Below are 14,143 nucleotides of genomic sequence, written 5' to 3'. Positions count from 1 at the left end.
TTAAGTTTTTGGCACCAGGTCAAGAGTTTCCTCTTCTCCCAGGCATTTCAGCATGTGTTTTTAAATTGCTTTTTAAAAGTGTGTTTTTAAATGTGTATATTTGTTTTTAATGAGAGCTTCGGCTATGGGGCGGTATATAAATGCAATTAATGATGATGATGATGATATAATAATTGGAGTAAATTTTGCATACTTGCAAGACAACTGTTAATGTTATTACCACTCAATATCTTTCTTTCAGAGATGAGTATTTCAGGATGAAGCTTCAGTGGAAATCTGTCAGTGAAGAACAAGAAAAAAGAAACTGTAGACTGAGGGACTACAGAAGTCTTATAGGTAATTTAAAGAAGTATAGAAGGCAAGATATGCATTGGTGATCAGCTTTACTACAATTTTCAGAACTGAGATGCCCTCGTTTGAAAAGAATTTTGCATAAATTTTGCAACTCTTTCATAAATATCTGTGCAAATAGGCATACCTTCCATGAAAATCTTGAGAAAACAGGTCTTGGAAGGCTCTGTTGTTCAGTTTTTATTCATATCAGTATGGCACCTGCGCAGTGCATGTTGACATACATAGGTGCTGTGCAGCAGCTTCTGTTGAGATCCTGGTTGTTGGTGCAGTTTTATTTTGTTGCTAACTGAAATAAAGGAATGTTGAGTGTTTGAATTGATTTCATTTTCAATAATTTTTTACAGATTGCCAATCATGTTTTAGTGTCCTACTATTTAAACCAAAAAGTAGCATCAGACTTCATTACTCTCTGCTCTTACTAGCATTTGCAAACATTTTAAATGATTTAAAATCTTCTTAAATGTGGAAAGGAAATGTATGGAACTAGGAAGCTGAAAATAAGTTGTATTCTTAAGAGTGGAACTACAAAAATCTGCCATGGAGAACCTATTCCTTGACCAATAACGAAAGACAAATGAGCACCTAAAGTCAAGGTCTAATAAAACATGATATATTCTGAAAGATACGCAGAAATAAATGATGGAAAATATGGTTTATGGCTGATAGCCAAACTAATGCACAATATTGACCAACTTCTAATGTACATGCAATTTACTCCCACAAATTGTGATGTAAACTGCTTGCTGTGCTGACTTGAACCAGGTCAATGTGTTTTAATCAGACTCTAGCATTGTGAACAGTGTGATATGTTAAAGTAATGCACAACTGTAGAGTCTGTTATTTAAGACTGAGCAGAAAAACTACTTGGTAATCATTAAAGAAACATGAGAAATTGGAAATTTAAAGAGCATCTTGCATTTTTTTAGATATAAGCTTAACAGAAACTGTTTTGAAAATATATTAAATCTTTGTGCTATTTTTCAGAAAAAGATGTAAACAGAACAGACCGAACAAACAAGTTTTACGAAGGTCAAGATAATCCTGGATTGATCTTGCTTCATGACATTTTGATGACTTATTGTATGTATGACTTTGACTTGGGTAAGTAGGGCTCTATTTATGTCCATGTACTGTTGTATCTGATCTAGTGTTATCTCTAGAAATTAGCCTTCAGAGAATTAAGTCTTAAAAGACTGATTCAATTATTGCATTTTACCATTGGGGAAACAAGTGAGACCTGCAACAAAATGTTGCTGTACATCCCCACCCCAAAGACATGTGCTTGTGTTCAGGGTTCCTTGTAATGTTAGGCCTTTCAAAAATAGAGAGATTCACTAGGAGGGAAAGGAGAAAATATTCCCTTAAGGCTTTCTCCTGCTATGCTGTATAGTGCTAGAAGTTTTGGGTTTGTGACTGGCATAAAGCTAGATCCCCACTTGCTCTGGAGAACTCAGTTTGTGCTGATTGGAAAGGGGACATGGCAGTCTGTCAGCAGCTGGCCTTATTCTTGTGTCCTTATGGTGTTCTGTTGCCTTTTTGCAGCCAATTGGGTAGTGGGATGCTTGGGACCCTGAGCAAGCTGGAAAGAGAATTTCTCTTCTCTGGTCCACTCACTGATGCCCTCCACTGACTGAGCCACTGTGTTCCTAGCCTGTCCACCCTGTTCTCATTTGTCTTGTTGCTTTATCATTAAGCAGTTAGCCTGAAAGCTTTAGGAAGAATTGATGTAGGATAATATGCATCATAAATGACATGTTTCGTGTTGTAGAGATGGTCAGTATATAGAGATCTACAAAGCAATAGGCAATAAGGGAAAGAGACATCAGTCTTCTTAATTTAAAGCTGACAAAATTGAAATAACCTATTCATTGAAAGAAAAAATTAGCTTGTATACTCTTTATCAAAAGTAATACCCACCCTCTCTAAGGCATTGAGATGGTAAATCTATTTTTAGGCTGTGTCACTTCAGACTGCCAACATGGGAGCTCACATGATTGAATTCTTCTCGATGATAAAACTAATAACTAAAATTCCCTTCACACAGAGAACTGGCATGTTGGTAAGAAGGAATGTGTATATCCTTCTTCCTGACATGTAAGTCTTCTATGTACATGGAACGATTATATAGTGACACTATTGTGTCACTATAAGCAATACTCTTGTGTAATGTATAAACAGTATCTGCATATGAAGGATGATTCAGTCATGTAACCTCCCATCTATAGTCTGAAGTGCTATCATTCAGACCAGACTTACCAATTCAGTGAGAAGTAGTCTAAAGTTTGTTGTAATAGATTCTTGGTCTTTTGCCACAATGTTGCTTGTATATCTTCTCTCCCATACTCCTTACTGGATGTTCCCCGTCTCTTATCTACTAAAAGGCTGAGATTCAAAGGGATTTCATTATCAGAATTTAGTGAGAAATACCTCTCTTACAATGTAGTAATCGCTGCATTGTTTTCAAGGTGCTTACACATGACTGCTTTATAATCAGCTCCAGAGTTTTCCCAGGGATCGATGTCAGACTGACTGGTCTGTAGCTCCCAGGTTCCTCCTTTTTGCCCTTTTTGAAGGTAGGGACATTAGCCCTCCTCCAGTCATTTGGCACTTCACTCATCCTCCATTATTTCACAAAGATAATACATAGCGGTTCTGAGGGTTCTTCAGCCAGTTCCTTCAATCCTCTAGGATACAGTTCATCGGGCCCTGCAGATTTGAACTTATTCAAAGTGATTAGGTATTCCTTGACCATTTGTCTGTCAATCTCAAGCTGCAATCCTGCCCCTTCACATTTCCCAGGAAGGTCATAGACCCTCTTTTGGGAGAAGACTGAGCCAAAGTAGGAATTGAGCACTTCTGCCTTTTCTTTGTCATTGTTATCATTTTGTCATCCTCATTGAGTAGCTGTACAAGCATTTCTTTTCTTTCTTTTACTGTGGATGTACCTACTACCATGTTCCTTTTATTCCTTGCTCCATTAATTTTAATCCAGACACTCGGTGGAGCTACCAAGCTCATCCTCCTGTATTTCTGTGCAGGGATATATATTTTTAACATACAGCATGACTCCGCCTCCCTTTCTATTCCTTCTGTTCTTTTTGAACAAGTTATATCCTTCAATTGCTGTATTCCAGTCATGGGAGTCATCCCACCAAGTTTCAGTTATTCCTATCAAGTCGTATTTACTCTCCTGTAATAAGAGTTCAAGTTCATCCTGTTTGTTTCCTATACTGTAGGCATTAGTATACAGACATTGAAGATGATGTGATTTACAGCCTGACCTCCTTCCTACATTTTTATGAAGACTATTACTGAGTCCCATTAGAGCTGTTCCCTCAGTTCTTCTTACTTTGCACAAGCCTTTGTTAGTTGTTACCACCAAGTTTATGTCTTTCTCCCCCTTAGGATTCAGTTTAAAGCTCTCCTGATGAGTTTCTTCATGCTGTGGCCAAACACATTCTTCCCAGTCCCTGTGAGGTGCAACCCATCACTTGCCAGCAGTCCATCTTCCAGGAAATGTAGCCCAAGGTCCCAGAATCCAAATCTCTCACATCAGCACCACCTTCGTAGCCAGTCATTCACCTAAAGTATTTTTCTTTCCCTTTCTGCTCCTCTTCTCAGTACAGCAAAAATGGACAAGAAAACTATCTGAGCTCCAAAGTTCCTTGAGTTTCCTTCCTAGAGCTTTGAAGTCTGATGTGATTTCTTCATAGCTCTGCTTGGTAGTATCATTCGTTCCCACATGGATGAGAAGAAAGAGATATCTGTCAGCAGGCTTTATGAGTGATGGCAACTCTTCCAACACACCCCTAATCCATTCTCCAGGGAGGCAGCATACCTGGCGAGTCCATGGATCTCCTCGACATACTTGGGTTTCCATCCCACGCAATAGGGAGTCTCCCACTACTAATACACTTCTCTTCTTGTCATGGGGTATGGTTTCATTGCCTCTGCTTGACTGAGCTTCAGCCTCTCGATCGCTATCATGTGGGATCTCCTGCAATTCTTTTCCTGGAGGCTGTCCTCCAGTCTCATCCTCAAGTGCCTGTAAGTGGTTCCATAGTTCCACTGGTGAAGGGTGTCTTCTAGCTCTTCTGCTCCTAACTGTCACCCTTTTCCATGGAGTTTCCTTCACTTCATTGTTGCTCTCCACAACAGTCTCCTCTTCCGCTTCAACATGCTGCTGTTCTTCCATCTCCTGTAGTTCTTGTTGCTGTTGTTGTTCCAGCATTCTAAGAACTTGTCTCTTCAGTGTGGCTACCCACTGTTCCAGGCCCCTCACTTTTTCTTCCAACAGCGCCACCAGTATGCTCTTGTTGTTCTCAGGCAAGAAAACAAACATTGCACGTCACCAACACTGGAATGCCTTTCCCATCCATACTGCCTTTTGTTTCTTTCTACTTGTATTGGAACAGCCTGTGCTTTGTCCTGTCCTCCTTCAGGGTATTTATTTATTTATTTATTTTATTACATTTTTAGACCGCCCTATAGCAATAAGCTCCCAGGGCGGTGTACAGGGGTAAACAGAATCCAGCTGGTATCTGGTGTGCTGCACAAGAGGAAAAAAAGTAGGGACCTCCCCTCTGAATGCCTCTGCCAACCGCCTGTTAGCTCTCCCTGTTTGCTCACTCTCTGAGCGCTGGCTCGCTTTTATCTCCTCTGAACCAGCTGACAGCTCCCCCTGCTCTGCTCAGTTAGGAGTCAGGAAACAGAAGGAAGTTCTTATGTTGTATTCTTGTTATAGGAAGGCATTTTGTCTCACCTGTCAGACTTCTCAACTGTGTTAGTGTATTGAGGAGGTTTCTCAGTAGAACTTACCCAGGATCCAGCTCTTCTTACAGCTATTAGTTTTTAAAAAATGCCACCTAGTAGTCTGCAACAGAGAGCATTTATTTTCATTTTCAGTACATTTATATCCCACCTTTCTTCCACCATGAAACTCATGGCGTACATGGGGTTCCCAGGCAGTCTCCTATTCAGAAGCTGAGAGCAGACCTGTGGAGCTCCAGTATTTGTACACTCTTGATGTTGGAGATCATATAAAAGTAGTAGAAAGTTTGTACAAATACTTTAGGAAGAGGAAGGAAGAGACTAAATCAGTTATGTTTAAAGCTTTGGGGTAAAGTTTCTCTATTCAAGAGTTTCTCTTCTTAATTTAAGGCTATGTTCAGGGAATGAGTGATCTGCTTTCCCCTATTTTATATGTGATGGAGAATGAAGTTGATGCTTTCTGGTGTTTTGCATTATATATGGATCAAATGGTAAGCCTTTTCATCTTCAGTCCTATTGTCATACTCAGTTAATATTTCTTTAATTTCTGTTTATCACTAAATGTTGTTAGCAATTTATGTAGTATTTCTTTTGTAGTATGGAAGTAAATACCCTAAGATATCCAGGCAGAAGGTAGCAGTTTGAATATTCTGAACTGAACCTATGTAAGTCACAAATGCAAGACGTCTTCCAAAATAGGTTTTAAATAGAGTCTGTGTGGGTTTTTTGTGTGGGTAAATTCTCATCCATCCACAAGCAACATCTGCTAGTACCTCCTAAATGCTACTTTTAAGAATACCTGCACCAGAGTTGCATTTTGTGAACTTCCTTTGTACCTACCGAAATGATCGCCTGGCATCGGGAGAGTCCAGGGCATAGAAGTGCGCTCAGTTTATGTTGGGGAACTGAAGGAGGCTCTTGGCCTGCCTGGGATGATGGCAGATCGCAGCATGCCTGGCACAGCAGTAGCTTGACCCTTGCAAGGCTGCACTCCAACCCTTTGGAGCAGGTTTGGGAAGTGCGCAGGGACTATTAGAGAAAAGGAGGGACACAAGGAGAGGGATGTGGTTGGATGTCACCCAGTATGTTATGAAATGCAAGACAGCACTTTAACGAAACACACTTGGACAGGTACTGTGAATGGCTTAGAAATCAATCAATCTACTTGTATGCAAGTTGCTACTTAAATACAGTTTAGGAGGATACAGTGCAGATATCACTGAGTATAAGACCTTAGACTTCTGTGTTAATTTTTATTATTAACTTCAAGTGTTTACTGGATTAAAGTTATCAAACTAATATATGATCTTGAAAGTGATCTGCATATAGAGCTGTTAGCAAGTCAACCAATGAGGCCAAGAATCACATTCATGCTTTGCTTTGTGACTATATATTTGTTTTGACTTAATACTGTTATCATCTTAGCTGTTATGTAGAATATAAATATTCTAGATATTATTTCAATTTGTTTCCCAAGCATCAGAATTTTGAAGAGCAAATGCAGGGTATGAAGACACAGCTAATTCATCTGAGTACTTTACTTCGCTTATTAGATAGTGGATTTTGCAGTTACTTGGGTATGTATAAAACTCAACAACTTACCATTGTTCTCACTTAGGATGTAGACAGTGGCCATGTTCGCACATCACATTATGCCAGACTTTCTGACTTATTGTGGTTTACTATAATGAGCAGAATGTGGTGCATGCTGGCCAGTCGCTCCCACTTAATTTCTTCCCTGGCATGAGCAGAACAAGCAAATCAGGAAGCCATAGTTTCTCATTATATCCAAACCAGAGATCAAGATTTGTTGCTCCATGATCAGCAAGCCAAGAACAAACCATAGCTTCAGATTGGCTAGCAATCATGACTTACTGAGGACTAACAAACCCTGATTTGTATATAACGTGAGGCCAAGGCTTCCTAGTTTATCACACTCACACTAGGAAAGGAATGGGAGCGAATGGGCAGAATGCATTGGCGCACTACTCATTGTCAGTAAATGCAATAAGCCAGAAAGTCTGACTTACCATGGCATGCAAACATGGCCAGTTGGATGACTTTCCTGCATCAGTTACTTTCTCAATTCTTGTAAAGAGAGGACGGAGTTACTTAGATATAGTTTCAATCTGTTCTGTCACAACAGCTTTTATTTGTAGTCCTAGAGCTCTTTGGGTAGCAGTGATTAGACTCCTATCCTGAATTAACAATGGATGTTCCAAGAGACCTGGCATTATTGTATGAATAATTGTTTGTCCATATTTTCCTCAATTTCTCATCTCAATAAATTTTAGACCAAACAGATTTTTAGTAAATAACTATCCAGTTGGGTTTTCCTGTGAAACTGTTAAACTACATTTATTATATGAATAGCTCTAAGTGATTCACAACCAGCTTTTCTGTCAAAAATTTATGTGTGCATTTTTCTAAAAACTGTTTTAGAATCTCAAGATTCAGGATACCTTTATTTTTGTTTCCGGTGGCTTCTAATCAGATTTAAAAGAGAATTTAATTTTCAAGATATTCTTCGCTTATGGGAGGTAAGAAATAGCCATTTAGTTTTATTTTAGCATCTAACACCTTCTTAAATGCTGAAAACATAATTCTGCAGGCAGAGCCATAAGTTTAGTTAAACTGCATCATGTTACGATGGCATCTATTTCACTGTTGCCATCTGGGTAGTTTGGAGGCATGGAGGGAAGAGGTGTTGCATGTGGCAAGTCGGCATTGAGTCTGTGCCCCGCTGTATGGGTGAGAAAGAGCAGAGTGGATCAAGAGTGGAGACATCTTCTCTCCAGTTTGCTCTTAGGTCACTTAGAATTTCAGAATTGAAGGAGCCTTTGTAGGTCATCTCATCAAATGCCCTGCTCAGCGCAGAAAATCCGGAACTATCCAGAGTTAGAGCATCCTTAACAGATGGCTGTCCTACCTCTGGTTGAAGACCTCCAGAGAGGGAGAGCTCTTGGAATTTAGCATCTTGTTCCCTTATAATGAATGTTTTCATTCCTATTCAAGATTTTCTCTTGCATGCACGCTATTTAATAAGGTGCTATTGAATAATAGCTCTCAAGTTCTCCTTGGCAAAGAGAATTTCGCTTCGAATTTTACTTCCGCACCATGTGAACGTGCATAAATAAACCAAATATTCTTGTCCAAACAAGAAGTCAATACAAAGAATAGAATTAAACTTTCTTAAATAATATCAGGAAACCAGAATACTCAAATTGAACTATAGTAAAAAAAATTCCGTATCTAGAGAGATTTGCTATATTCATGCTATATAAAACATATTAACACCATCAGAGAAAGAAAAACAGAAATACAGAAAGAAGATCACAAATTCCTTTATTTTAATTGATTGACAAAACCAAAAGAGGGACAATATGATGAAGCTGGCAGTACTCTAACACCCCTTTCAAAGGGAAAAGCTTAACCTGTACCCAGGGTAAGCAAGGAAACTTTGCAGACCATGGAAGGATATATTGTCTCCTGGGCAACATACCAAATATGTAAAGCATAGCGTAAATTATTTTCAGTATGTTTTCCTCGTAACCACATTGCACTGGAAAATTCCTTATTAGGTGTTCTCATCTTAAGCTAATGCAGAACTAGTAGATTTTGCATTGTCTTAAAACCATGTTGGGTTTCAGGAAGCTAATGTAATCTCAAATGAATCCAGGACTGGAGGATCTACAGCAAAACAAAGTTTCCACCAAATATAGAAATAGTTGTTTGCCATGAATGTGAACTGTAACCAAGCCTTCAGAGAGTTGGGGACCCTCCAGAGCAGATGTAGTGGGGCATGAGGCACTGCTGGGGGGAGGCGTAATCATGGAAAAATGCTTCCGTTTCCTGTTGACAGAGGGTGAGTGACACCTTTGGATACAACCCTGTATTATTAGGTTGTTAAAACCGTGTTATTCTTACAGTTCTAGAAAAATGTTCAAGTTCTGGATTCATCAGCAACTTTAATATTCTGTTAGGTAATGTGGACAGACTTGCCTTGTCAGAACTTCCACCTTCTCATCTGTTGCGCTATCCTAGAATCTGAAAAGCAGCAAATAATGGAGAAGCATTATGGTTTTAATGAAATACTGAAGGTATATGTTGCACGTTAGCTTTAATCCAAATTATTCCTTTTCTCTCTTTTTCCCCCTGTGTTTGAGAACCATTAGTATAGCACAGTGGGGAGGAGAGCCTGGCTGGGAGTCCAGAGTCTGCGAGTTCAAATCCCCGTTCGTGTCTCCTGAGTGTAAAGGGCCAGCTAAAGATCACCCCCACAGTGAGTGGTTCAGGGGTTATGTGCCCTGCCACATGTGCAGCTGTGGGCAAGCTACATAATCCCAAGGAGCCCAGTTGCCCCCCAGCTGGCAGTTGCGGACAAGGAAGGGGCTGGCTTGTGCAGCTGTGGCAAGCTGAGCAGGCCCTAGCCAGCTGGGGAAGACTAGCCTCAGAGGGAGGCAATGGTAAAGCCCCTCTGAATACCGCTTACCATGAAATCCCTATTCATAGGGTCGCCATAAGTCGGGATTGACTTGAAGCCATTCCATAGTATTCTATTCCACAATCCTGTGTGAGACAGCATAACAAATGTTAGTACTTTGCTTAATTTCTGTGATGGAAGATAGCTGACATTAACTTCTAATTAGCAGATACTAACTCATCAAGTTGAGAGGAACTGTTACGAGTTATCATACAGCTCTGTAAGACTGGTTATTTGATTTTCAGAACTAGTAAAAGGATTTCTTGTTTGCCCTGAAGTAGCCATATGTTTTTTACAAGTGAGCTGCCCTAAGCCAGAGAATTCCATTTGAAATAGGAAGTTCCAGTAGGACCCAGTGACTTGGCTTCAGGTTATGGTGTGGGGGGATGTCACACATAGACAGCAGACTCAACAACCTGCACTTCAGTGTAAGACTATCCTAGACTGCAGGGGATTGCACAGGAAAATGATAGTCCTAGGGCCTTGTTCTACTCTTCTTAGCATTACTTCTGGAGCTTGCTGGTGGTGGTGGTGATAATGGATGGCTGCCACCAAGGCAGGGAAACTGCCCTGCCTAGGACTGCTAAATCATAGAACTCCAAATCTAAGCAGCAAACATAGAATAGCAGAGTTGGAAGGGGCCTATAAGGCCATCAAGGCCATAATTTACACATCTTTTCTTAATCATATGCTAATTATGCAAGTGTATTAATCAAGTTAGCATATTTAACTAAAGGTTATGCTAAAGCTAGGAACCAAAATTCTACAACTCAGAAACATTTGCATTTAGCATAACATTTCCCATCCTTTGGTGTGCTATGTCATTCTTTTTTGTTATATTTTATAGCATATCAATGAACTGTCTATGAAAATGGAAGTGGAAGATGTACTTTGCAAAACAGAAGCCATTTCTATGCAGATGATGAATTGCAAGGTAAAAATAAAGCATATTTTATGAGCATTGCATGAAGTAAACACATGGTGAGTTTTAACTAGGTGGATCATTTAATTGAATCCTTAAAATATGGATACTGTGTTTAGTTATGGTAAATATATGCTGTTTATGAAGAAATATTTAAGACTGATTGGCTACCTAGACACTGCTTTTTGGATTTGCCACGTGCCAATGTCAGTTTGTGCTCTTCCCTTCTTTTTTCTTTTCCTCCTGGATTTCATACCAGAAATGGAGGCAGGATGCAGCCACTGTAGCACTCAAGATGCAGTGTTACCCATATCTTCTGATCTTAAGACTCTGGGGGGGGGGGAAGCACTTGCGGCACCTCAATGTGATTTTAAGGCCAAGATAGATATTGAGACCTTCAAGACTGTCACCAACTCTTTGTTTCCTTGATCAGAGAAATGCAAAGTAATGGGAAGTGGAACATCTGGAGCATGGGATGCACTGGTCTAGAGCAGGGATGAGTAATCTGTAGCCCTCTAGAAGTTGCTGGACCCCCAACTTCCATCATCTCTAACAATTGACCATGCTGCTTGGGGCTGTTGGAAGTTGGAGTTCAACAACATCTGGAGAGCCACAGGTTCCCCATCCCTAGTCTTGATCATGTGGTGGATGGCCAATCTTCAGTTTTGCCTTTCAACTTTCTGAACATCAAGGGTGCTTGCATGTGAGAGTGATGTATTAGAAGTTTTCATGGGTCTTCCCCTCAGCTTTGTTAACAAACCAATTGATTAAAGATAAAATTCAGAAAACAATACAAAATCATTTCATGGAGAATAAGGAAGGGATTTCATGTGGGTTGCTATGGGAAGCTAAGAAGGCGGTAGTGAGGGGCATATGTATTAAAGAATACAGTGTTTTAAGGAAAAACAGAAGGGAAGATATTCAAAAATTGGAAAAAGATAGAAGCATTGGTAAGGGAATATAAAAAAACAGGATCAAACAGGAAATATAGCTAGAATTAAAAAGATGGGAACTAGACCTTTTAGACACAAAGTAATGATTAATTTACTGCATATGAAACAAATATGAATATGGAGGAAAGTGTTATAGGTTATTAGCATGAAGAAGTGAAAAGAAAAGAAAAAAAGCAAGAATATATTGTTTAGTGAGAGAAGATAGAACTAATTTGTATTCTGCAGCAGACATAAAAAGTTTCTGATTTTTAAAAAAATTATATAGATCTACGAAACTCTCTCCAGAAAACATAGTTTTAGATTCTATAGTTTTACCACGGGTATTACAAGAGGATAAAAAAAAGGTAGAGAATCGGATATCCAAGGAGGAGATAGAAGAAGCTATAAAGCAATTAAAAACTGGAAAGTCTCCAGGTCCCAATGGGTACACGACAGAGTATTACAAAACATTTAAAAACCTCCTCATTCCCTATTTAGTAAGATTATGTAACAATACAATGGATATAATCACTACCCAGAACATGGCTAGAATCTAAAATTGTTACAATTCTGAAGCCATTTAGGGATCAAACAAAAGTTGACTCTGATCAGCCAATCTCATTAGTTAATCAAGACTATAAGATATTTGCTGCAGTAATGGCTAATTAGGTTAAAGAAGATACTAACAAAGGTGATTGGCTTAGACCAGACGGGATTTGTCCCTCATAGGCAAATGGCAGATTCTATTTGTAAAATATTAAATATTATACAGCCACAAGAGCGGCTGTATACTATAGTCAGCATGGGTTTTTCGCATTCCGCAGTGTTAAATTGAAAATAACCCCATGCCATTCTGATGCTTCCCATAAGCTCATTTCAGAACAAAACCTTACAAAACCTATAGTCCTGAACTCAGAAACGCTTGCTTAACAGCTTTCTAAATTTTCATGGCAATACACAAAACAGTCAGAGAGAATCGAGAGTTCAAAGTGTAAAAAAGAGAAAAAACAGACCCTTTTTGGACTTTTTTCTGTCAATGTTCTCATAATCTGTTGAAATTCATTAAAAGTCAGCCATGTTCACAGAGCACCTGTATTCCTATTACTAACCTTGCCCCATACTCTGACCTTCATTTTCTGCAGTTTAAAACTTTAAAAAATGCTTGGCTGAATTTTAATTTAAGAAATTTAACATTGAACTCAAAGATAAGGTCAGGCATGCTCAGTAAGAACCAATTGTCAGTGTTCTAAAAGTCAGACTCACATCTGCTGGGCTTGCCTAATCAGGGGGCCACACCCACACCAGACCTTTATTTCACTTTAGATAGTCATGGCTTCCCCCAGAGAATTCTGGGAAGTGTAGTTTGTGAAGAGGGCTGAGAGGAGATTCCTATTCCCGACAGAGCTCCAGTGGCTGGAGTGGTTTAATAGTCAGCCGCTCTGATTGAATTATGGGTACAAATCAAAATTTTGTTGAATAATCCAGAAATAAAAAAAGCTGCAACACGCAGATTTACCAGATTTTAAAAATTAATATTAACATATTCAGATGATTCAAAGGGCCTGACATCCAATACATATAAAATCTAGGTTGATTACATAGGAGGAGAGACATCAGAATTAATATTGTGGTAGGAAAGGGAACTTGGAATTGAAATAGATAGGGAAGAGTGGGTAACACAATGGAGTAAGCCACCACACAATAGTAGCTAAACACAGAGAATTGTCTTTGAAAATCCTATATCAATGGTATCTGACACCTAGAAAAATAGCATTGATGAATCGAGGAACATCTTCAATGGGCTGGAGGGGGTGTCAAAGAAACAGTACATATATACATATGTGGTGGGAGTGTCAAAAAATTCATAGATTTTGGGTATCTGTGATTAAGGAGATTGAACAGATAACCCAACAAAAAATTACGTTGACACCACAGTTAGCAAAATTGAATTTATTTCTGAATGAAGATCTTGATATTAAAAATAAGAAGTTGGTAAGTTTTTTGTTAGCATCAGCAAGGATTACTATTGTGCGATCTTGGAAAGATCTTAAAGGAGCAAATTGGTATAAAACAGTTTGGGATATAGTTCTACTCGAAAAACTAACAGATAATTTAAAGAGAGCAAGAAGACAAAGTAAAGGGACTAATTTCATTTCAGTATGGTATGATTTTATCAATTATATAAATCTACAAGATACAAAGATCCCCCTGCCAATGGCATACACATTAAAATGTTATTAAGTGGTCCAGTAAATGAAAGAATAGGAATGATATTCAAAAATCCTGTAGGAAAGGAAAAGAAAGGGGACCGTATTAATGTATGCATTAAAATTGCATTAATTCACTATGGATAATCAAAATGTAAACTTTACAAGCAATATGATTATGATCTACATCGTGTAATAGTTTGTTATGTTTATATTTTGTTTATTTTGAAAATAAAATTTATTAAAAAAAATTAAGGGCAATAAGATAGTTCAGAACAGCTGCCACAGTGGTGTGCCATATCTGTCCTACTTTGGAAATGTAGTGAAGTTCTGCAGCAGCAGTGGGACTGTTGGCTCTTTATATTTTGCTGCTTACTTGGCTACTTTCCAAGAGTTACTTGCTGTTCATCCCAGGCAAATAGAAAATTGTGTGGCTTGATTGGATTAATGCCCTTTTGTACAGTCAGTATGTGTA

At 38.8% G+C, this 14,143-nt stretch overlaps 1 protein-coding gene across 1 annotated transcript in view; it reads left to right on the top strand.

The window, feature by feature from the left end:
- Positions 1-14,143, top strand: part of TBC1D15 (TBC1 domain family member 15) — a 54,626-nt gene that overhangs the window by 27,701 nt on the left and 12,782 nt on the right. Inside the window, exons 10-16 of the mRNA XM_061639730.1 lie at positions 242-336; positions 1,339-1,455; positions 5,515-5,615; positions 6,602-6,701; positions 7,567-7,664; positions 9,108-9,224; positions 10,455-10,541. Of these exons, the coding sequence (XP_061495714.1) occupies positions 242-336; positions 1,339-1,455; positions 5,515-5,615; positions 6,602-6,701; positions 7,567-7,664; positions 9,108-9,224; positions 10,455-10,541 (715 nt within the window). The remainder of the gene's footprint in view (positions 1-241; positions 337-1,338; positions 1,456-5,514; positions 5,616-6,601; positions 6,702-7,566; positions 7,665-9,107; positions 9,225-10,454; positions 10,542-14,143) is intronic.

The sequence above is a fragment of the Rhineura floridana genome, chromosome 8 (genome assembly GCF_030035675.1).
Source record: "Rhineura floridana isolate rRhiFlo1 chromosome 8, rRhiFlo1.hap2, whole genome shotgun sequence".
NCBI classification, from domain to species: domain Eukaryota; kingdom Metazoa; phylum Chordata; class Lepidosauria; order Squamata; family Rhineuridae; genus Rhineura; species Rhineura floridana.
The sequence above is the reverse complement of the archived record's forward strand: the minus strand, read 5'-3'. Positions and strand labels throughout refer to the sequence as shown.